General features: G+C 32.8%; 2 protein-coding genes across 4 annotated transcripts; both read right to left on the bottom strand.

The window, feature by feature from the left end:
- Positions 1-9,117: 9,117 nt before the first annotated feature.
- LOC145329124 (uncharacterized) lies at positions 9,118-15,160 on the bottom strand. Of its 3 annotated transcripts, XM_080173169.1 has the most exons (7): positions 14,957-15,160; positions 14,025-14,093; positions 13,277-13,399; positions 12,612-12,747; positions 12,344-12,429; positions 9,582-10,712; positions 9,118-9,537 (listed from the first exon to the last, which is right to left on the bottom strand). In XM_080173169.1, exons 1-5 carry the CDS (start codon positions 15,029-15,031, stop codon positions 12,413-12,415), a joined length of 420 nt encoding a protein of 139 aa, XP_080029295.1. In that variant the 5' UTR covers positions 15,032-15,160; the 3' UTR covers positions 9,118-9,537; positions 9,582-10,712; positions 12,344-12,412. The 3 variants fall into 3 exon arrangements, with proteins under 3 accessions (XP_080029295.1, XP_080029296.1, XP_080029294.1); XM_080173170.1 differs by having other exon boundaries at positions 9,118-10,712; positions 12,339-12,429; XM_080173168.1 differs by having other exon boundaries at positions 9,118-10,712.
- Positions 15,161-16,230: 1,070 nt separating this feature from the next.
- Positions 16,231-18,125, bottom strand: LOC145329123 (uncharacterized). Its single transcript, XM_080173167.1, has 3 exons — positions 17,643-18,125; positions 16,691-16,747; positions 16,231-16,454 (listed from the first exon to the last, which is right to left on the bottom strand). Exons 1-3 carry the CDS (start codon positions 17,796-17,798, stop codon positions 16,281-16,283), a joined length of 387 nt encoding a protein of 128 aa, XP_080029293.1. The 5' UTR covers positions 17,799-18,125; the 3' UTR covers positions 16,231-16,280.
- Between the last annotated feature and the right edge of the window lie 4,321 nt (positions 18,126-22,446).

Raw genomic sequence — 22,446 nt, 5'->3', positions numbered from 1 at the left:
TTTTTTTTGTAGGTAAGATGGAGTGCTGTGACTTCATGACTTTTTAAGTTTAGTAATTATACGTCGGCAAGAGTTGATTTTATTAGGATATCTGGTCTGTGTCGGTCGTGGTGTCCGGTCAAAGTCGGTTGGGTAGCACCAAAATTAGAAAAAAATTCAAAAAAAATCTTAATTTCTACATTATGACTTTTGTGTATAAGGAGAAACCTAAAATTTTTTTGGTGAATACTTAAATATCAATGACCTTCTGAGAAAAAATGTGTTATGACCGTTTGACCCCTCCCTGACCGACTTTATGACCGATTTTTGTCCGGCTTTTACTACAGACATATATCATGAATATCGTGGCTTCTATTACAGCTAGAGTCCTATAAATTTTTTTGGTAAATCCTTGAGCAACATCAAACAGATAAAAATATTAATCGGCGCCGCCAACCGCCGTTTTACCGCCGTAACCGCCGAAAATGGCGGTTTCCGTTATTTGCCGTTTTTTGGCGATGATCAGAAAAAGTAATTTTTTGTTTTGAAAAATAAAAGTTCGTCCTAAAATTTGGTCATCCTAGCTGCAAAATTGGCCGCTCTACAGCTGTTTTAAAATTTAGCGGCTGGCCGCTAAAAAGCGGCCTGGCTGCTATGACTAGAAAAAGTAATTTTCTCTAAAAATACACATGAACCACCAGAAAAAAATTTTACGTCTTTATCTGTAACAGAAGCCGAGATATAGGGGGGGGCTCTTAGATCCCCCCCCCCCCCCCCCCCCGATCTATTAAGGTGGGAATTGGGGCCCGAGCTGTAAGGGTTAAGATTTCTAAACAAGTAAGTTTTTTTATAACCTTCTGTGTTGCAGATAAAAATATGCTATAAATATATAAAGTAGTATGTTTTTTTTTGTCTATAGCTAATCTCTGGACCGATATAGGTCTCCTTTACAGTGAAGCTTCCTATAGATCAAGGGAAGGCATATAACTTTTTTTGGAGAGGGTAACCCAATCTTCTGAAGATAAATTGCCGAATTTTCTTATTACTCAAAGTGAAAGTGGAGGGTGTACTTTCAACCCCCCCCCCCACTCCCTCAAGTGTCCCTGGGCCGCTAGTTTTGTAATATTGTGATGAACAATAATTTAGTGTCCATTATTGGATATCCCTCTTGTTACTAAATTCTTGTAATAAGGTGAAAATTAGAGTGTGCATACGAAAATGCTAAATGTCTTCAAAAATTTACATTTGAAAATATGCTATATTTAGGCAATAACCAGGGATCTTTAGAAATAAGACAATGGACGGTAAATCTAATTTAAAATCCCAATAATAATATACAAATTTACCTTTTCTGTGGATTAAATTTATTAGTATAAAAGTTTAAACAGTTATAGTTTGATACAACCAACCAAATGCCCCTCCCCCTTCCATATTTTGTTAGCAAAATAGTTTTTTGTAATGTAAGCTAAGAAATTATTTTAGTGATTTTCAAAAAACGCCAAAAAAGGTAATGCTAAAAAGGGATCTTTAAATAGGGGTGAAAAAAAATATGTAATCTAGTTGACTTCTTTATAGAGTACTTCAAACTAATGATTTAAGCTAGGTTTATTAAGCCTGAGAAGAAAAAAATACATTAAGGGCAGAATTGAAATCATGTGTAGTTCAGTGTCTCATTTCAAAGATATTAAACTAACAGATTCGTGTTTGTAAAGAATGTCTTTACAGGTTCTAGGCCATTTTGTTCAGGGAGAAAAAGGTCATAATACATAACTGCAACTAGTGGAACACTCCCGCAAAATATTTCCAAATCTTTCTTGAATGAGAAGTTTCATTGAAAAGGAGAACCGTATCGCCCAATCAGTAAGCGAGATCCTAAGCTACAGACCGAAATCCTATTTCTAAGAACAGATACATAGAGTACATCATAAGCTGGTGCAAGATCCAAGTAATAATAAATCGATTATTCTCAAGTCTAATGAATCAGCCGTATGACTTTGTGTAATGATCACATCACCTACAATATTTAAATTTGGACACAAAGATTTAGTTCAGATATTTATACAACATTTTTTTTTGCTATTTATTGAATAGCTATTTATCGCATCGTATAAAAGACAGCTTTCTGCGGAAATCAAAATAAAACATTTTAAGATTAAACCCGTACTGTTAGCCCCGAAGTATAAATGATTTTTATTTTAATATTTATAGAAAATTGTCTGTAATGCAAAGCTATACATGATTTTTCAATATGGCTGAGGACGAGTTCTAATCCAGCATATGTTAATCTGTTCCGAAGCCATACTTTTCAAAGACTAAATGATTTGTACTATTTAGCTGTATAAGTAACATAATAAGTTTTGAAAATCTAAAGTTTTAGTTTTTAATACCAAATACAATGTATACATTCTTATTAACACCGACAGAACCAGTTAATCAGAATATTTGAAGATAATTAAATTTTTGATTGCACGGCCTTTTTCTGGAAGTCCTTGAAATGTAAATTATATTGGTACCCAAAGTTCTATAAAAGGACTTTAAAACTTTGGATACTTTTATACAATCTTGATTACAGTGTTCAAACTTTTTAATCATCAATTTAAATATACAGAAGAGGTAATATCATCATTGGGGATGTCCATCAATTTATCGTACATTGCCTTATCCTTTAATATATCTGTCATAGTGTTCAATTGTTTTTAGAAAAACCTTTACCCTCTCCAAAGCATCCCTATGTATATATATGTATATTACATGGTAATGAAAACAGATGTACAATTATGTAATAACATAACTTACCTTCTAAATAGTCAGGCAGATAAAATAATTTGATTTCTTTACTAAAATTTTCCAGTATGGCTTCGAAACAGATGAATGTCCACTTGATAAGAACCGGTTCTCTGATAATCTCAGAAAAATAAGCTAAACCCTTCCTTAAATACAAATTTAATATCCTAAAAGTTTTCCATAGCCTATATGGAGCTTTCCTCAAATGGGAAACTCAATCACTGTTATATGGTTAGTGATATCTTAACGGACAATCACAAAACACCTTACTACTTTAAATAACCTTTACGAGACTTTTAAAAAGAGACCAGAAAATATTTCAATTCGAAATAGCAATGTCTAAATTTGAAGCAAAGAAAGTTTATTTGAGCTACATTACTGTTAAATAGTTAATAACATAACTTACCTTTTTAAATAGTTTTATTTTGCAAAATTAATTCTTTGTTCATATGTTTTGGCAGAAGGTTATTTTTGTAGCTTTTTTTCTCTAAACTAATTTTTGCTTTAGATATTTCTATCTAAATTTGTTTCTATTGTTAAAAGCGAAGTTTTTCTAAAATTAGAGTCGGTCCGTCCGTAACGGTTAGCTCTTTTCGTTAATTTAGACATATTAGAATTGTTCTATCGATTTTAAACTTTGCAAGATTATTCCTATAATAGTCAAATACGATTTAGGAAGCGTAGCAACTCTATAATCGTTACCAGAAAGTCCATACGTCTATTTAGATTTATAACGTTTTGGACAATAATTTTAATAAAATTGACCAATTGTTCCACAATTTCAGAAAAGTTTCTCATTTTTCTAGGACAGATTTTAGGCTAAAAGCATGCTCTACTTACTTCTTTGTCTCTGACTTCAGATTGATTAACCACTAGGGAACCATTGCGAACACATTTTAATTAAATGTACTCTTATCTTCATCAAATGTTAAATTTAGAAAAAATTTATTCGAGCAGCAAATCTACTCTGCAAGTTTTAAATATATTTTTCACTACAACTCAACTCCTTGTATCAAGAAGCTCTGTATTTGAAAGAAAGATGGTTTTAAAAATTGTCTAAAAACATTTACTAGATTTATATTTGAATAGTTATTTCTCGTATCGTATTATAAACGGCTTTCCGCGGATATAGAATGTACAATTATAAGGTTAAACCTAGGTTTTTTAGCCCCGAGGTGCCGGAGGCACCGGCTAAAAAAACTGGTTTTAATCTTATGATTGTACATTTCTATATTCGTAGAAAACTGGATATAATACGATGCTAGACATAGTTTTTTCGTATTCATGAGAACCGGTTCCTATCCACCGGATTCAAATGAATACGAGAAATACAAATTAAAACAACCAAGTTCATATGTGGAGTTTTCCTCAAATGGAGGAATCAATCGGTTCAGTGGTTTGTGAGATTTTAAAGGCAAAGAAAAAAAATTACCTATGAATTTTGCTTATAGAAAAAGTTTGCATTACCCTTTTAAGTGGTGCTTTAAATAAACTTTTCAGTTGAGAAAAAATTCACAAAATAAAAAAATGGGTGAATTATATTAGGGAGGGAGGGGACATTGGACTAAAAATTCTACTAATACCCAAAGTTTATAATCACTTTATCTCATTAGATATTAATTTGTTAAATTGGGATTGGTTTGTTAAAAGTTACCAATCTTTTCCACCAATAAATCTAACCCAAAGATCAAAATTAGGGGTAAAAAAAATTAATTATCCATTGTCTTATCCCTGGTATAAAGCAACTTTTTATGGCATTAGATAACGAACAAATTGATTTTTCTTGGTTATTAAATTCTAAATTTAAAAAATTGTAGAATTATATAATAACCATTCAGTGGCAGGTGCCCTTACTATAAAGCAGAGATGTAGAGATAGATAAGTGAAGGTTATTTTCAACAATGACGTCAACATGCTCAACAAGAGGTCTGAGATCAACAGTGCAGACATAGAGACAAGTTCCTTCTGATTGAACACCTGGAATTGCCGTTTCAAGATAGTTTTCTTAAATTATGTTTATTTGTAATTCCAATTATTTAAAGAAATCTTCCAAATTTTATTGAAATAATCTGTAAATGATTGTCAGTATTAAAAAATAATTGTAACTGAAGATTGTTTTAATGCATGAAATTGAAACATGATGTTTTACAAATAATCTTCATTCTATGTGGACTATAGAAGAATGATAGTTTTATTTAGGTTTAGAAACGAAGGAAACGTGCCATGTTGGGGTCAACTTTACCAAACATCATAGTTTAAAAACAATCAAAATTTTTAATATTTTTACTTTTGCCTTTTTCCCTGTTAGAAGCATCCTAAATATTTTTAGTAGAAAAGCTACTCCATAATTCACTTTGTCAATCCGTCTGTAAGGTTAAGTGGGGAATGTTATTTACTCAGCTACAATTAATAATAGACGGGATAATTTTTAGTGAAGATTCGCTACACCAATGAGCATCAAGTATGTAATATACTTTGTCCGTCAGTTTGTCCTTCAAACTACAAAAATTTAAGTAATACACTAGAGGGGAAAGGGTTTAAATAATTGTATTTCCCTATCCCTATGACCTTGTGTCGACTCTCAATTGGGTCTTTGAAAATCATTAAATGGTGTCGGTAATATTAACACAGCCAAGTAGAAGAAAACAATTTGCCAGCAGACGAAAAAAGTTATTAAAAAACGTGGGGAGGTAGATATGTGTATGTAAAATCTATACTATTGATTTATTCTACAAAATACAAATATTAAAAATACGTAATAAGAGTTTGTGATTTTTTTTCTAAAATATATTTATTATCTTTATTTTAACAAATACTCCTCGTGCGATTTCCCATCCATGGTTTTTTGTTCTTCGCTACTTATGGAAGTTATCATCCTTGTTAATAAAAGGATGGTAGCCTAACTCATTACCACACTAATTGTCCATAACATAAATATTTACGATCTCTAGATGAACTCTAATGAAAATTTGACTCTGTCTGTGCCATGTTAGAGTTATATTAAAAACCTTCAATAGATAGAAAAAGTCATCAAATTAATTATAAACAAGTTTTAAAATCAATCAATCCAAAAATTAATATATTTTAAGGCCTCGGATATCAATTATATTTTTTCTACGCTTCCAGTATTATGCCATATTGTTACAAGAATATTTACTTACCAAGCTAGCATTTATCTCGTATAGACTTAAAGACTTGATATAAAAGTAAAAATCTTTGCTATTGAATACTTGAATAGTTATTTAACGCATCGTATTATGACACCTTACCGCGGATATTAAAAAATTAAAAACAGTTTTGTTAGCCTCGAGGGGCAGAAGGCCCGTACTATACATGTTTTTTCAGTATGGCTGATAGCTAGTTCTAATAGGAAATTAATAGGTTTGAAGCCATACTGGAATAATCTATTACTGAGCGATCTTTTAATTTTGATCATATTCTATGTAAATACCAGTAGCTTTATGGAAGGGGTACGTAAATGGAAGATAGTTTATCTCCTTACATCCCTAACATCAAAGGACTCTGTATTCGAAGGGACAGAAAGGGGCTAGGAAAATAGCTTAAAACAATCCCAAGACGTAAATCTGAAAAGATCGCCTAAAACCATAACATAGACCTACGTAAAGCTTATTTAAATCAGAGAATCATTCATTTAGTAATTATTGAGATCTTTAGCTTCATACAGTAACCGTTCTTTCTTTATATTATTGGATAAAAAATGAAGGGTTACCAAACAACTAATTATTACTTTTAATTATTGAAACTGAACGAATATGTTTTATTTCAAAATTATTATTTTTCTATCTAATAAACGATCCTTGTACGATACTCAACATTTTTTCAAACAACATAATTTTACTTTACTTTACAATAACCCCCAGAGAGATGGGACAATGGACTGTTTAATACACTAGTCCCCAAAGTTTTAAATTAACGTTTTCTTATTGGTTGGCTTAATAACATTGGGAACTTTAGTGAATTTTAATTGGTTGAGTGTTCAAACGTTAAAACTACTAATTGGTACAGAAGTGGTAATTTTGTGTATCATCATTACAGATGTACATCAATTTATCGACTATTCTCTTATCCCTGTAGATTCTGAACAGTAACACAATAAAACATATGTAATGAAAGCATTCATGAATGACATAATAATTAATGCAATAAATGAATTATAATTCTTGTCTCTACCAAAGCATCCTGTATAATTGAAAAGTCCTGTGCTATAATTCCCATAAAAATTTCACTTTTTTCATTGCTAAATGCCTCTAGGGGCACTTTAGGGTAAGAAAGGGGAGGGGGTGGGTTGCATGGTGTGAGTTGATCTTTCTTTTTTCAATTTAATTTTTGAAAGAAGACTAAAATTTTCCTGGGGTGATTTCTTTTAGAGGTATCGTCCTCCTAAATAGTATAAACCTTCCCTGTATTTTTAAGAATCTTATCGGTCCGTGAAACTCCAACCTACAGACAGGCATACACTACGACATTCTATTGCCTTAGGATAAAATTCTAAACTAATATCATATAATATTACAATATGCGGATGTGATAACACATTTTGAATAGTTATAATACAAGAGATTGTGGTTTCAGCTACTTCCTTAATATTTAGGTATAAAAGAAAGCCACCTGTTATAGTGTTCATACAAAATTATACCAAAACAAAAATTAATTATAATTATAGGTTGAAATGTTTTAAAACTGCTATACAACACAAATTTAAGATGTAATAGAATTTACCAAAGTTTAAAAGCCATCGAATCAGATCACGTGTTTGGAAAACACCAGTCCCTGGTATCATAATTTCATGTAAATACGTTAATGTTGTCATTTGACCAGCGGTTACTCCCCTAAAGGCCTTCAGAGTCACTTTAGGTTGTAACAGTAACAAGCCCTTTTCACTCCACAGGGGGAGCTTAGGCCACTGACAATTTGCCAGTGTTTCTGTAACAATGTGGCTTTTTTATGGATATGGGATGGGGTTGTTAGCCCTAAGCCCTATGATTGCGGTGTAATGCATCCATTTGCCTATCAGACAAGTAAAGAGTAAAGATTCGGACCTATCACCTTCCTGACGACGAGCGGATGCAATATGTGTTGAGCCACGGTCGCGGTTATGGTGATATATATATCCTATTCATCTGAATTTTGGAATATTGATTTCTATTACAATAAGGTACAATTTTATAGACGAAGTATCTCTTTAAGAATGTAAGTATGGACGAGAAGGAAACTGTCCCAATTTTGTATAATATTTGCGGAACAAGTTTTAGTTACGTCACATACGTTTCGGGAAAGAGAAAGGGAAGGGGGGAAGAAAATCTCTTCAAAAGAGATGGGAGAAAAGGGGGCTTTCTTACTATAATAGGCTGAGTTGATTAGACAAAAAAAATCATATATAAAGATGCAACGAGTGCAAACTGCAATGTTTGCTATGCTCTTTGTAAATCTACTTTATGTTGCCTTTCCATAGATAAATTAATTTGTATTTTCTAGAAAATAATTAACTTTTAAATTCATCCAGCTTGGATAGGATATAGGTAGAATTTTGTATTTTGCTTGTTTATTGCCCCTACAGGGCCATATCCTAACATAGAGAAAATAGACAACATAAAGAGAAATCAACGAAGTACAAAAAGAACTTTCTTCTTACTCGAACTAATTTATTTTTAAAAACAGAACTGAAATATATGACTGCTAGCGGCTACGCACCTAGATGCCTTTAGTGGCACTTAATTTTTTTTTTATATTTAAAATATGTCTATGTATTTTGATTTTTTGTGATTTCTCTTGGGAGGGTGGTGGTACCCTCCCCCAAAATAGTTAAAAACTTTCACGGGACATATGAGAATCTACCCTGTTAAGGAGAACCCAATCGGTTCAGCGGTTAGCGAGATCCTTTGGTACAGACACACAGACAAACAAGCAGACAAACATCCTGTTACTTTAGTATAAGGATTATGCGTTATATTTTATTCGTGTTCATAAAAGCATGGAAACAGTATTGAAATAAAAACTGCGTCCCATGGCTATGACGGCATCTTAAATTTTTAGAGGATATCATCTGCACTAGACTTTCTGGATCTAGTTGATTTAATTACATTTCCCCGAATGCCCATTAATTTGACATTTTTCACCTATTTATAGCCACCCATAGGTGGCTAACTCTCCAAGGCACTTCTACCCCTTTAATTACCTAATCGAGGAGCTTAACTCTGCGGGTCAATTATAACCTTTATAAACTAACGTTACCTAAAAGCCAAAACTGTCTAAATATTCTTAGTTATGGGCAATGTGTAACGGTCGACCGGGTCTACCAAATAGTTTTTCAAAAGTCTTAAAACAGAAAAAAAATAACAGTTTTAATTTTTATTAAACATAAATAATTGTATATACATAACAACTACAAACTTTAAAAAAGGCTATATAATTTCACAAATCATGGTGAAAACAAGGATGACAACATCCATAAAATCGAAGCTCTAAACGGCAGGTATAACAAAACTGATTTTAAGCTTTTAATTTTCATTATCTACAGAAAGCTGACTATAATACGATGCAATATATGACTATTAATATACAAAAAATACAACATTTTATACTTTATCACAATAAAAAAAAACAATTATAAACAACATTAACTAGATTTTGAAAATTAAATAAAAAAGGGATAAAAAGTAAAGCTTTTGATTATGTAAGGTATATTTTTTGTTTTCATCTTTGGGAACTTTTCTTTAGTTTTTTAAAATGAAAAGTTTGATTTGTCCATGTTTTCTAATTAGTTTTTATGTAAAAAAGTAAATGCAATGTTTACATACCCTGAGACAAATAGTAAAAAAGGTTTGACTGTTTTTTTAACATTTATATAAACAACTATTTTATTATGTAAAACATCAAAAATTAACTCTTTTCATATGAAAATGAGGGTAAAATGATATTTACATTCCACTTTTTTAAACAAACAATTGAAATTGTACAAAAAAAACCCAAAAAGATATGCATAATTTATATTTTTAGACTAGCAATTATTTCAAACAAACTGGTATATAATCTAAAAGTTCTAAAATTAATTTTATCAAGTAAGGTTACTCTTTTTTGTTTTTGTGATAATTAATCATTTATATAGTTGATATTCTATACATGAGTTTTGTGGTGTGACTTTAACGGATTGGACCAGGTTCATTAAAATTTCACTAAGGGGGGGGGGGTTAATGCAACCATCTCGTAATCAGTGAGCAAATGGCACTTAGAATTCGAATTTCGATCTGAACTTTTGCATGAGTAATCCTTGGTAGGTATATTTTTTCCTAAATCGAACAAAAAGTTGGAAAAGTAACGGCTGGCGGCTCAGCCGTTCAGTCGTTTTTTTGCGTATTTTCAGGGTAAATCCATCATCAATTATGTAGGAATCAACTTTTTAAACATATTTTTGGTTTAATTCATGTTAAATGATAGCAATAACCATTTTTAAAACTTCTAGTACCAACAGCTACCGTCTAGAACCGTTTAATAGCGTTTTGGAGTGGAAAAGAGTATTATGTGGAGATAGGTTTCATGACTAATTTGCAATATAGATATCCAAAAAATGGCAAAACGGCTATCCGCAAGCTGTTAGCCATTACTTTTCCAACTTTTTGTTCGATTTAGGGAAAATAGACCTATCAAGGATTTACTCATACAAAAGTTGAGATCGAAATTCGAATTCTAAGTACCATTTGCTCACTGATTACGAGATTGTTGCATTAACCCCCCTCCCCCTTATCGACGGCGGTATTTTTAACTGTTGTCCGGTTACTAAACACTTCCGCATTTTTTCCAGCGTACTGCATGTCACAAAAACGGCTATTAAATGCGGCGTTGAATGTTATACTGCCGCCTCCGCCGTTACCACCATGACCGCTACAACATGCGCAGTTGTAGGACACTCCCACGGCCTCTGGTTGGCTTTTCTGAAAAAATATATTAACTATTAATGAATTTTGATTGGTTGGTTCATTAAGTAGAGTTTTTAAACGTTTCAACCAATAATTGTATTCTATAAAAGTGTTAATTTTGTGTCTTAACATTTGGAATGTACATCAATTTATCCGTCATTGTCTTATCCCTTTTATATCCCTAAGTTTTATATATTATTTATATCAACGTATTATAGACAGCTTTCCTCGGATATTATGCAGATAGTATGACTGAAAACTGGTTCTAATCCAGCGGATATACCATCTCCTTCCTCAACCTTAAATCATATCCTTATAATAAAGTAACAAGATGTCTGTCTGATTATACCAAAGGATCTCGCTAACCCCTGAACTGATATGGTTCTCTTTTACAGGATAGCATCTAAGGACCTAAGGTTCTTTTTTTAGGGGAGGGAAAAGAAATTAGAAAGGAAAGAGAAAGCGCCCCTAGGACCCGCCCCCCCCCCCCAAAAAAAAAAATATTAGGTCATTAGGCTGTTTATTACACTAGTCCCCAATATTTTATAATTACGTTTTCTTATTTCATGGTATAACAAAGGGGGGAGAGAGAAAGAATATTTACCCCCATCCACTTACAGCTTTAATTTCTTTTAAACTTTCGACGGAAATTTTTGGAGAGTGAATTAACAGGTATCTAGAGGGATGAGACAATGGACGAAAAATTGATGTACAACCCCAATAATATTATAATGATACTCAAAATTTCCCCTTCTTTAGATTAAAATTACTTGTTAAAGTGTAATAAACAGCCCATTGTCCCCTATTTCTTACTGATTTTAACTGGTACCCAAACTTTTATATAGATATACACAGACAGTCATTTACCCTGTTACTTTTATATAAAGTGAAACTTGTAGCTGGCTGAAATAACAATTCTCCCCATCCCCTCCCCTCCAACTGGATAAATGAACTAATAAAGTGAAAATTGTAGCTGGCTAAAATAAAATCCCATCCCATCCCACTGGATGAACGAACTTACTAATAAAAGATGTTCATGTTAGCAAACTAATTTTCTCCTGTCATAATATCCACTTATATCCTATTATCATAATCAGGGATCCTAAGGGATAAGACAATAAAGGATTAATTGATATACGCCTTTTATTTATTGATTTACAGCTTGCACACGCTGCTATTTTGTACTACCCTATCAAGAATTATTTAAACGAGATGGTTAACCCCCCCCCCCCCCTTACTTCAGATTTTTTTACGTTTTTTATGTAAAATTTGCTTTAAAATATTATTAGATCCTTGTCTTGGAGTAAATAGAGGCATATGAAATTAATTTAGTGAACCGCATATTTTTTCCTGGTTAATTAGTTAAACTACATTTATATGGCATATATTTGAAAGAATTTCAATTTTCTACCACGTAGTTTTTAAGATATCAAGACTTGAAAATCGTCTTTTTAAATTGCATATTATGAAAAGAAGATTTTTAAGTTTTAATATTTTCAAAACTACGTGGTACAAAATTGAAATTCTTTCAAATATATGCCATACAAATAAAGTTTAACAAATTAACTAGTAAAAAATATGCTGTTAGCTAAATTAAATTCAAATGTTTAGACACCCCCCCCCCCCTCCTCAGGAGCTGACCTAACCTGAAACTGGATCCCTAACTGGCTTCTCAGGGAACCAATGGTCTCTGTACCTCTGGCGCAACACATCGATCAGGGCATCGTGGAACCTGTAAGTTAAACACAATTTTTTCATGGGACACGGAATAAATAACAATTAAATAACATTAACAAATGAACGGTGTCTTAATCTAAGAAATATACTTGAAATAGAATGCATATGATGTTACGGAGGAACAACGGAATATTAATGAAGTTTGTGCACTAGGTACTATACAAGCTTCTTCCATACCTGTGTCCATTTGTTGTGGTTGTGATGTCAACATGGTGGGTTGTGGTAGGCCAACAAAATTGCCAGCTTCGGTGGTTTTTGATAAGGCTGTGGCAGCGTTGTTTAGGGATTCCATAATGGCCGCACTTAACCCATCCTAAAATTGAATAAAAAGATTTTTAAGAATACATACAAATTTAATTGTCATTTTTTGGCATTAATGTCAATTTGACATTTACTTAAGTATAGCTTTAAAATTTATCCGGTGGATTAGAACTGGTTCTAAGCAATACTAAAATTTATGTAGACAATTTTCTATAAATAATGAAATAAAATCATAATTGGAATTAATCTTATAAATTTTCATTTTAGTATCCGCGGAAAGATGTCTCAAATACTAGACCAATATGCTCGCAATTTATTTTTCGGCTATATTAATCAATATTCTATGAATAATAAAATAAAATCATAATTGGAAATAATCTTACAAATTTTCATTTTATTATCCGTGGAAAGATGTCTCAAATAACTAGACCAATATTCTTCGCCAAATATTTTTACGCAAATGTGTCAAAACTTCCCCCCCCCCTTGACCCAAAGTGTTTTATTTTATGTTTTTATACTATACAATTGTTAGCAATTCAAATTTTTTCAGGGGTATAAAGAACCCTAATAGTTTATCAGACCTGTATAAGATCATCCCTGGGGCGAGGGGAAACAGAGAGCCCCGCAATATTGTCTCCAGGGGCCAGGGAGGAGTCAAATTGTTCTCCAATGGCGGCCAATAGAAGCTCCTTCCAGACACGAACCTAAAAATGCAACAGGGTGATTTTTTCTGTAAAACGTATCTATTTCTTTTATTTGGATTCGTTGATAACACATAGAATGACTATTTGTTTTAACAACAACTTGATGAAAATCACGTGAAAAGCGCTTAATTTTGGCAGATTAATGCAAAAAAAAAGAAAAAGATCCAAAAGGTAGGTATGTATAACGTTGATCTAAAATATTAAAATTTGTCCTTGTCTATTATTTTCTCCAACAATTTACAGGAGGCCTACATCGTTATTTGTCCCCGGCCAAAATTACTCAGCTTGTCAAAAATTCGCCAACATCACCCTATTCATAATGACAAACATCTAACTTACAGTGTCCTTCTTGTAGCACTTGAGCCTCCAGGTGCCACCCTTGGAGATGACGGGGTTTCATCTCATATCTTTTAAAGCATAAAAATTATGTCATTATCGAATTGATTGTAACATTTGAGAAAGAAATAATTATGATCAACAAAACAACCCTTTCTAAAGATTAAAATATTGGTTGAAAAGTTTTAACATTGCTAGTTTGTACTACCCAATCAAAAGTTCATTTAAGTTCCCAAAGTTTTTATTTGATCAAACTTAGTCCCTTCCTCCCAAATGAAAGTGAACTAACCTGTCTGATATGCACACTAAGATAAGACGTAGCAAACTCCTTTTTACAATGAGGGCAGGGCTTCTTTACCTTAAAATAACACAGATTAATGAAACATAAAATGTTCTAGACCACCTGAAAAAAAGGTTAGGGGGGGAATGGCCAAATTTAAAATTTAATTATATAAATTGTTCTAAAAGCCACAATAATACCCCGAGTAAAAAAGACCTTTTGCTCTAGTCAAAATGACCAGAGCAACATTAAAAATTAATTTTTAAATCCCCCAAAAAAGTTTATTGGGGACTTAATTCAAATTTTGGCTCTGCAGTCTGATTCTATAGGTGTCCTAGTATATTTATGACACCCCATTTGAAAATAGGTTAAAAACAGTTTAAGAAATTGTTATTTTATCAGAATCAATGTTTAAAAGAGGAGAAAATTGCAAAATAAATGTTTTCCCATTGATTTTCTTTGGATTTGCAAAATGAAGTGGATCAGTAAAAAATCAAAAAATATAATTTTTGATTGATACATAAGCATTTTACTCTAAACAGAATCTTTTTGTTTTATCATATGTGTTGCTTTAACAAGTAGAAACAATGTACTGTAAAGCTGTACACTTATGGACTACCATAGACAAATTTAGCAAAATGTAAATTGCATAATGAAGTGGTTCAATGTTTAGTTTTGATAAAAAGATCTATAGTAAGTATAGATGTATACAGATAACTACCTGCTCCCCTTTTCCAAGAACCTTTTTGTCTGCTAGCAAATTATTTTTTCTGTTACTTGGCTGTGTTAATATTCCCGACAATATTGGTTGATTTTTAAAGACCCAATTGTAGGTTGACACAAGGCTCTTGGGATGGGAACATAACAGTTATCTAACCCCTTCCCCCTCTAGTGTTTTACTCTCTAGTTTTGATTTACATTTTCATATTGAGATTTTTTACCTGGTTACGGGTAGAAAGTGGTTTTGGTGTGGTTGCTCCACCCATTTCTCCGCCATCCGTGGGGGGTCCTCCCATTCCTGGGGGCGGGCCGGTAGCCACGCTATTACGGGGACTGTTCCTGTATTCTTTTGTGATTTTCAAACATTTTTATTTCATGAGCAATTTTGTGTAAATCATACCTATCTATAATTAAAGAAATGTCGCTTAATCTTTTTCTCAAAGTACCTTGTATAATGTTTAGTTCAAATTTACTACCATCCTATTGTGTATGAAATAAATTAAAAGCAGGGGGTGGGGGCCAATAATTTTCTTCTAATGCTTTAGGGCACTGGATCTATTGGCCCCGCAGGGGTTAGCAATAGCAGGGGCGTCCAAGCTTTTTATTTTGGGGGGGGTAAAAAAATTTAGGGGGGGGTAAAATGGCGCGCGAAGCGCGCCGCAAATTTTTTTTACTCCCCCCAAAATTTTTACCCCGGGGGTAAAATTTGCTTGGGGGGGGGTAATTACCCCCCCTGAAATCTGTTGGCAGGGGTAAATTTAGTTTACCCCCCTAAAAATTTACCCCCGGGGTAAAATTTTTTGGGGGGGTAATTAAAATTTTATTAAATATATAGTATTAAAAATGCGCGCGAAGCGCACAAAAATTTTTTTTATTAGAGATTTTTTATTTTGGGGGGGGGTATTTACCCCCCCAAAATTGTTTGGGGGGGGTAAATACCCCCTCCTAAATGGTTGGGGGTGCCTACAGCACCCCCAAAATCGTTTGGGGGGGGTAATCGCCCCATTACCCCCCCCCTTGGACGCCTATGAGCAATAGGTATTTAAAAAAAACAGAATTTGGTACATTTGAACATATCATAATTCAAAGATTATTGCTGAATCATTAAATCAAATGTATGAAACCCATTCCTACAAAGGGATAGTTTCACAAAAGGCGTTTGAACTTATTTATTGAACTGCATATTTTTTTCCTGGTTAATTGGTTAAACTACATTTATATGGCATTTATTTGAAAGAATTTAAATTTTCTACCACATAGTTTTTAAAATATCACGGAAATTCAGCCGTAAATAAATCATATATAGAGAGGTTTTATGACTGACTTTATAAAAGCAAAGTTGTTCAAAATTTTAAATAAATAATCTTTGCTTTTCTTGTCATGATTATGCGGTAACTCCTAGTGGGTGAAAATTGAACTTGAAAATTTTAAATCTAATTTTCTCAAAAACCGCTGCATTTTAGATTTTATTAAAAAGTGAAATGAAGTTACCTAACCTAGGGTAATGAAATGCACTATGTCCCAATTTAGGTTCTGACACTAAAGTCAAAGCACCTTCGAAGGCACTGTGTGTTGTTTGCGTCTACCCCCCTCCCTCTGGGGTAGGCCGTCTGTGATACCTCTCATGGAGTCTGGACCGTTGTTGTTTGTGCCCGGGGACTGGTTGCTGTCACCGTCAGACTTCTGGCGGTCGTGGTCTTGCGGGGGCAGGGGAAATACCTGAAGTATTGAATAAATAGTTATTTATCAAATTGTATTATAAACAGCTTTCCGCAGAGATAAAATGTACAATTATAAAATTAAAACCTTTTTTAGCCCCAGCGGAGGCATGGACAAAAAAAATTATTTTAATCTTATGATTGTACATATACATTATTCGTAGAAAACTGGATATAATTTTAGTATTGATGAGAACCGTTTCTAATCCACTGGTTTCAAATGAAAATATTAAATACCTTTTCAATGGATTTCCTATCATCCCTTCTAGAGTCCTGTGAGCTGCCGGGCCGATCCTGGAACAAAAAATTGAATGAAGAGCCTTGCCTAACACTTTTTAAAAGTGAAGCTTTTCTATAATTAGGGTTGGTCCGTCCGTACGTCTGAGATGGATAGCTTTTTTCGTTAATCTTTAGGCATATTAGAATTATCCTATCGATTTCAAACTTTGCATGGTGATTCCTGTAGTAGTTAGGTATGATTTAGAAAGCGTAGCAACTCTATAATCATTACCATAATGTCAGTAAGTTCATTTTAAACATGTTGACTTTTTAATTTTTTAGCAACAAATTTTTATGTGATATGATTGTCCAATTGTTCTGATTTTTTGTTTACCGATCCTGTAACAACAAAGAAGCAAACCAACTCTATAATCAAGTCCTAAAAATGTAAGTATGTCCATAAACATTATCCTGTATCAAGCAGTTTTTCAACAAAGGGATAGTTTCACAAAAGGCGTTTGAACTTATTTATTGAACTGCATATTTTTTTCCTGGTTAATTGGTTAAACTACATTTATATGGCATTTATTTGAAAGAATTTAAATTTTCTACCACATAGTTTTTAAAATATCAAGACTTGGAAATCGTCAGTTAAATTGCATATATCACAAAAAGATGATTTTCAAGTCTTGATATTTTAAAAACTACGTGGTAGAAAATTTAAATTGTTTCAAATATATGCCATATAAATATAGACAAACCTATTAACTAGCAAAAAATATGCAGTTCACTAAATTAAGTTCAAATGCATTTTGTGAAACTACCCCTTTGGATTAATCCGACAATAATTTGAGAATCCTATTGCATAATGCATCAGATCACTATCCCTGATTATTATTAATCTATCTAAAAAAAATCATTCAGTTTATAAACAGAACAACCATAAATTTAAAATTTTATTTCAACTCACCTTGTTGCCAAGGACCATAATCTTGACAGTGGAGTTACTACCGCCAACTCCCCCCATCTTGGATCCACCACCACCACCCTGGGCCAGTGGATAAATAAGTTTTGGGAAAAAAAATGCAGCATAACAAGCTAATAAGGGGGGAAATAAATTGAACATTAAAGTTGGAACAGTAAGGGCTGGCAGCTCTGACGTTTAGTCGTTTTTTTTGGCTTCAAATTATGTGAAATGATACCAAAAACCATTTTAAAGATTTCTAGTACCAGCAACTACCGGCTAAAACCGTTTGAAAATGTTTTGGAGGGGCAAAGAGTATTATGTGGAGATAAGTTTTGTAATGGATTTGCCCTAAATATAACCAAACAAGGATGACAACATCCATAAAAGCGAAGCTTTGAAACAGTAGGACAAACAGACATTAACACTTTTATTATGTCAGAACTGAATAATCAGAATAAAAATGTATAAGAGTCGAAGCAATATTGTAAGTAATACTGTAGTTAATTTCTGTACACTAGGCACGTAATGGGAATCCCCCTTCCCTTTAATACTTTAAACTAGGGGGAAAGGTCATCCCCTCTCATCCAATACCCCACCATTTATTTTTGGCCGCAGAAAACACATTAAGAGATAAAGGCTTTCAGTAACCCCCTTCCCCGACGCTCTGCTCACTTGACCTTCCCCCGTACACTGGAGAGAGTACCTCTTGTGTCCAATTTATGGGTTCTTTCCCTTATTTCCGCTGTCAAAAACTAATCGTTACAAACAGACAGACGGCAAGACCATATGATTAAATAATTATGAGAACAATCACTTATCTTAAAACTAGCGTTTGCGCCCCTAGCATCTAGGGCCTAGGGGCTCTATATTCGAAGTGATATGGAAGGGGAGAAAAATAGCTTAAAACCATACCCAGGCTTATTTAAAAAAATAAAATAGTCAAAAACCATCTCAGGGCCTATAAGAAGCTTCCCTCTAAAGGAGAACCATATCGGTTCAGTGTTAAGCGAGATCCTTCGCTACAAACAAAAAAGCTTAGTACTTTATATTATAGGACTAGCGGCTACGCCCCTAGAGGCCTCTAGTGGCACTTTAAATGTTTTTGTTTGTTAAAGGTAATTTTTTATGTACAATACCACCTTATTTGACGTGAAGTCTCCCAGATTTTAAGAAAATTTTAAATTTTTTTGTCAATTCTTTTGGGAGGTTGGTAGTACCCTCCCCCAAAATAGTTAAAAACCTTCCAAGGACATATGAGAATCTACCCTGTTAAGGAGAACCCGATCGGTTTAGCGGTTAGCGAGATCCTTCGGTACACACAGACAGACACACAGACAGACAAACATCCTGTTACTTTAGTATTAAAATATCTAAATAATGCATTTCTAAAATAATTTTAATATTTACAACAAATTTTAAAATTGTTATGAAAATTATAACACGCCCCTTTAACTGTAAAAACAAAAATAAAAATAAAGATCAGCTGTTGATCTTTGATCAGCAATGAAAATTGAAGATTTAATTTATTTAAAAAGTAGCAAAAAAAATAATTTTGTTACAAACGAAGGAAGCAAATACGTTTTTTTTAAATTATTGATTGTTTTTATGATTTTTAATATTTTTTTAAAGCATTAAAATTGGTAATTTTAAAATAAGTTGTTAATTTTATTACTATCAACTCTTACTATTTATATGACGTAATTAGAACTTGTGCCGCAAAAATTATACAAAATTGGGACAGTTTCCTTCTCGTCGTAAGTATGTCCTTAAAGAATATTCTGTATTTAAACAGTTTTGCAACGAAGTTACTTATAATTTCTCATATTTTAGTTTATCTTACCACTAAGAGCTTCGCTTATAAGGATGCTCATTCTTGTTGGAAGATATATTGTTAAAAATAACACAATAATCCCCCAAAAATGTACCAAAAAATGATAATTGAATAATAGCTCGCAATAAAAACGGGTTAAACATATGTACATAACATTATCGCAGATTTCTAATACAGAAATATTCTAAAATCACAGCAAAATTATTACTCGTCTTAGTTCATCCTTTTACTGTAATTTAAATTATTCTAAATCTTAGGAACCAGCTTTATAATGGTCAATACTAACCATTACCATTTAATAAAAATATATTCCACCCCTAAAAATAAGAATTCAATTCAAGGGCGCATTTAGTATTTTAAAAGAAAATTGAGTTTGTTTTTCTCAAGTAAAATTTAAAATATTTGAATATATAAAGTTTAATCTTTTTGCTAGAAATGACAATACTTTTACCATTATTTTTAACTCACAGACGAGTTAAATTGGTTGATCATAATTGGGGGTGAATTACATACACTTTTTTCCCTTAAGATACCTGCTCGCATTGGTCCAAAAAAATGTTTTAGATTATTTGATTGTTTTTGGATACTAACTCTTATATCTACGCCTATAACTTACAACAAGGATGACAACATTCAAAAGTACCAAAGCACAAAAAATCATAAATAGAATTACGGATAGAGATTTAAAGTACATTTGTTAAAACAAAAGTGAAAAAACACTAAACCTTTCTCAATATTAAAACTTAATATTTATATTTGGAGTATAACTGGCAGACCGACGGACAAAGTAAATTACATTCTAGATTATCATGGGTATAGGTAATCTTTACAAAAAAAATCTGCGGATTGATAGAAAATAGCAGCAGAGAAAATCACATTTCCTACATAACAATACGAATTGACTGACGGACAGACAAAGTGAATTATATAGTAGCTTCGCTATTACCAAATGTAGATATTTTTAGTGTAAACCACGGAAAATGACTCAGTAGTACAGTTGAGGGGGGCATAAATCACCCAAAGGAAGATTTATTGACACCCCCAAACACAATCTCAACCCCCCTTTTCAAAAGTGAAAATCTTCTATAATAATAATAGTCGGTCTGTACGTCCGTCTGAAACTTCATTTAGGCACATTAGAGTTATCCAATCGATTTCAAACTTAATATGATGATTCTTGTATCAGTTAGATACAATTTAGAAAGCATGGTAACTCTATAATCATTAACAGAAAGTTTGTTTATTATAAATATTATGATTTTTAGACACATTTTTATAAAATAATAATATTGTTTAACTGTTTTTTTGAAGTATTGATTCTTAGGACTATTAGGTATAATGTTTTAAGCGAAGCATCCTTTAATCTATGCCTAAAAGGTAAGTATGTCCATACAGAGCATCCTGTATTAAGTAATTTTGTGATAGCTATTAACGGATTTTTGTTCCTAATTATAAATATTAAATGTATTGTTTATCTGCTCTTATTAATGTTCGTTTATCTGACTGATTCAAGTAAATCTTTGCTTTTATGGATGTTGTCATCCTTGTTTATGTTGGTCAAAGATGGTTAATTTATAGCCTTATTATAACAATATGGTGTAAGTATGCGCTTTTAAGGATTATATTGTGTGCATTTTACGCACATTACATTCAATTATCAATGATTTTTGGGTGGCTGGCGAAGCTACTCTTAAAGTCGCTTTGATTATAGATCAGTGTGAATCTTTTTTGTCTGTAGCTAATGATATCAACTAATTGAGGTTCCCAGTTTAGGGAAGCTTCTCATAGGTCATGCGATGGTTATAAGCCATTTTAATAATATGATTCCTGTAATGGTTTATTTTGCCCCCTTCCTACCCTTTTAAATACAGAGTCCAGGGGCGTCCAAGCTTTTTATTTTGGGGGGGGTAAAAATTTTTGAAGGGGGTATTTACCCCCCCCAAAAATTGTTTGGGGGGGGTAAATACCCCCTCCTAAATGGTTGGGGGTGCCTACGGCACCCCCAGGGTAGGGGTAAATTTTAAATGGGTGGGGTAAAATGATAAAAATTTTGGGGGTGCCTACGGCACCTCCAAAATCGTTTGGGGGGGTAATCGCCCCATTACCCCCCCCCCTTGGACGTCTATGACAGAGTCCGTAAAAATCTCGCTAATCATATTAACTGTTTGAGTTTTTCTAAATCCAAGTTTTTATATGGATATGATTTATTTTTGATCCCTTTTTCGTGTACAGGACCCCTGTCGAAGCCGATATTATGAAATATACAAATAGAAATTTAGATTACATCAAGTATTTTAGATCTTGAAACGTAAAGTGAATAATATGTCACTTGTGATCATTAACAATTAATTATCTGACAAAAAATGCTATAAATTTTTATCTTTTCTTATTAAATAAAAGGCATGGATCTTAAGGGATAAGACAATAGACTTTCGATATAGTAAAATTATTGGTTGAAAAGTATGTAAACTGCTAGATTGAACCAACCAATCAAGGTTCAAGGCAACTTGATTTAAAAACGTTGGGTTACTGTGTTTATCATTTTTGAAGATGCTATGCCATGCTTTTGAACAAAATTATCCTTGTTCATAAAATAAAAAGGGGAGGGGCTAGGTTTATTATTTAACAATATTTGTCAAATAATTCATAATTTAACACATTTTGTGGAAAAACTTATAATTTACTGGACTATTCTTTTATTATTGGAAGTAGTGCTCCTAGTCCTATTTTATAATTAGGATATATATGTGCTTTTACACACAGTGCCTGTTGAGCAAAAATACCCCCCCCCCCTCTGCCTAATTTTTAACATGGGGGATTAACCCTTAGGAGTTTACACCTAAGTTTCTTTAAGGCTGTGGGCCCTGGGGTTAACCTAAAGTAATAAATAAACAGACGATAAACTACAACCCCCCTTAATTCTAATTAACATATTTTAAAAAGTGGGGTAAGTGTGGTGATCTATGCTTTGTGTAG

Source organism: Acartia tonsa, chromosome 9 (genome assembly GCF_053477335.1).
Source record: "Acartia tonsa isolate MP-2025a chromosome 9, ASM5347733v1, whole genome shotgun sequence".
Lineage (NCBI taxonomy): Eukaryota > Metazoa > Arthropoda > Copepoda > Calanoida > Acartiidae > Acartia > Acartia tonsa.
This window is presented reverse-complemented; position numbering and strand designations above follow the sequence as displayed.

What these genes read in the sequence shown, in the direction of transcription:
- LOC145329124 (XM_080173170.1), bottom strand. Translation starts at nt 15,031, where the DNA reads ATGGGAGGACCCCCCACGGATGGCGGAGAAATGGGTGGAGCAACCACA. An exon ending in CACTTTCTACCCGTAACCAG is followed by an intron (nt 14,094 to 14,956) that starts GTAAAAAATCTC and finishes TGTTATTTTAAG; the next exon opens with GTAAAGAAGCCCTGCCCTCA. An exon ending in TTAGTGTGCATATCAGACAG is followed by an intron (nt 13,400 to 14,024) that starts GTTAGTTCACTT and finishes TTGCATTTTTAG; the next exon opens with GTTCGTGTCTGGAAGGAGCT.
- LOC145329123 (XM_080173167.1), bottom strand. Translation starts at nt 17,798, where the DNA reads ATGTTCAATTTATTTCCCCCCTTATTAGCTTGTTATGCTGCATTTTTT. An exon ending in TTATGGTCCTTGGCAACAAG is followed by an intron (nt 16,748 to 17,642) that starts GTGAGTTGAAAT and finishes TTTTTGTTCCAG; the next exon opens with GATCGGCCCGGCAGCTCACA. An exon ending in ATAGGAAATCCATTGAAAAG is followed by an intron (nt 16,455 to 16,690) that starts GTATTTAATATT and finishes TCAATACTTCAG; the next exon opens with GTATTTCCCCTGCCCCCGCA.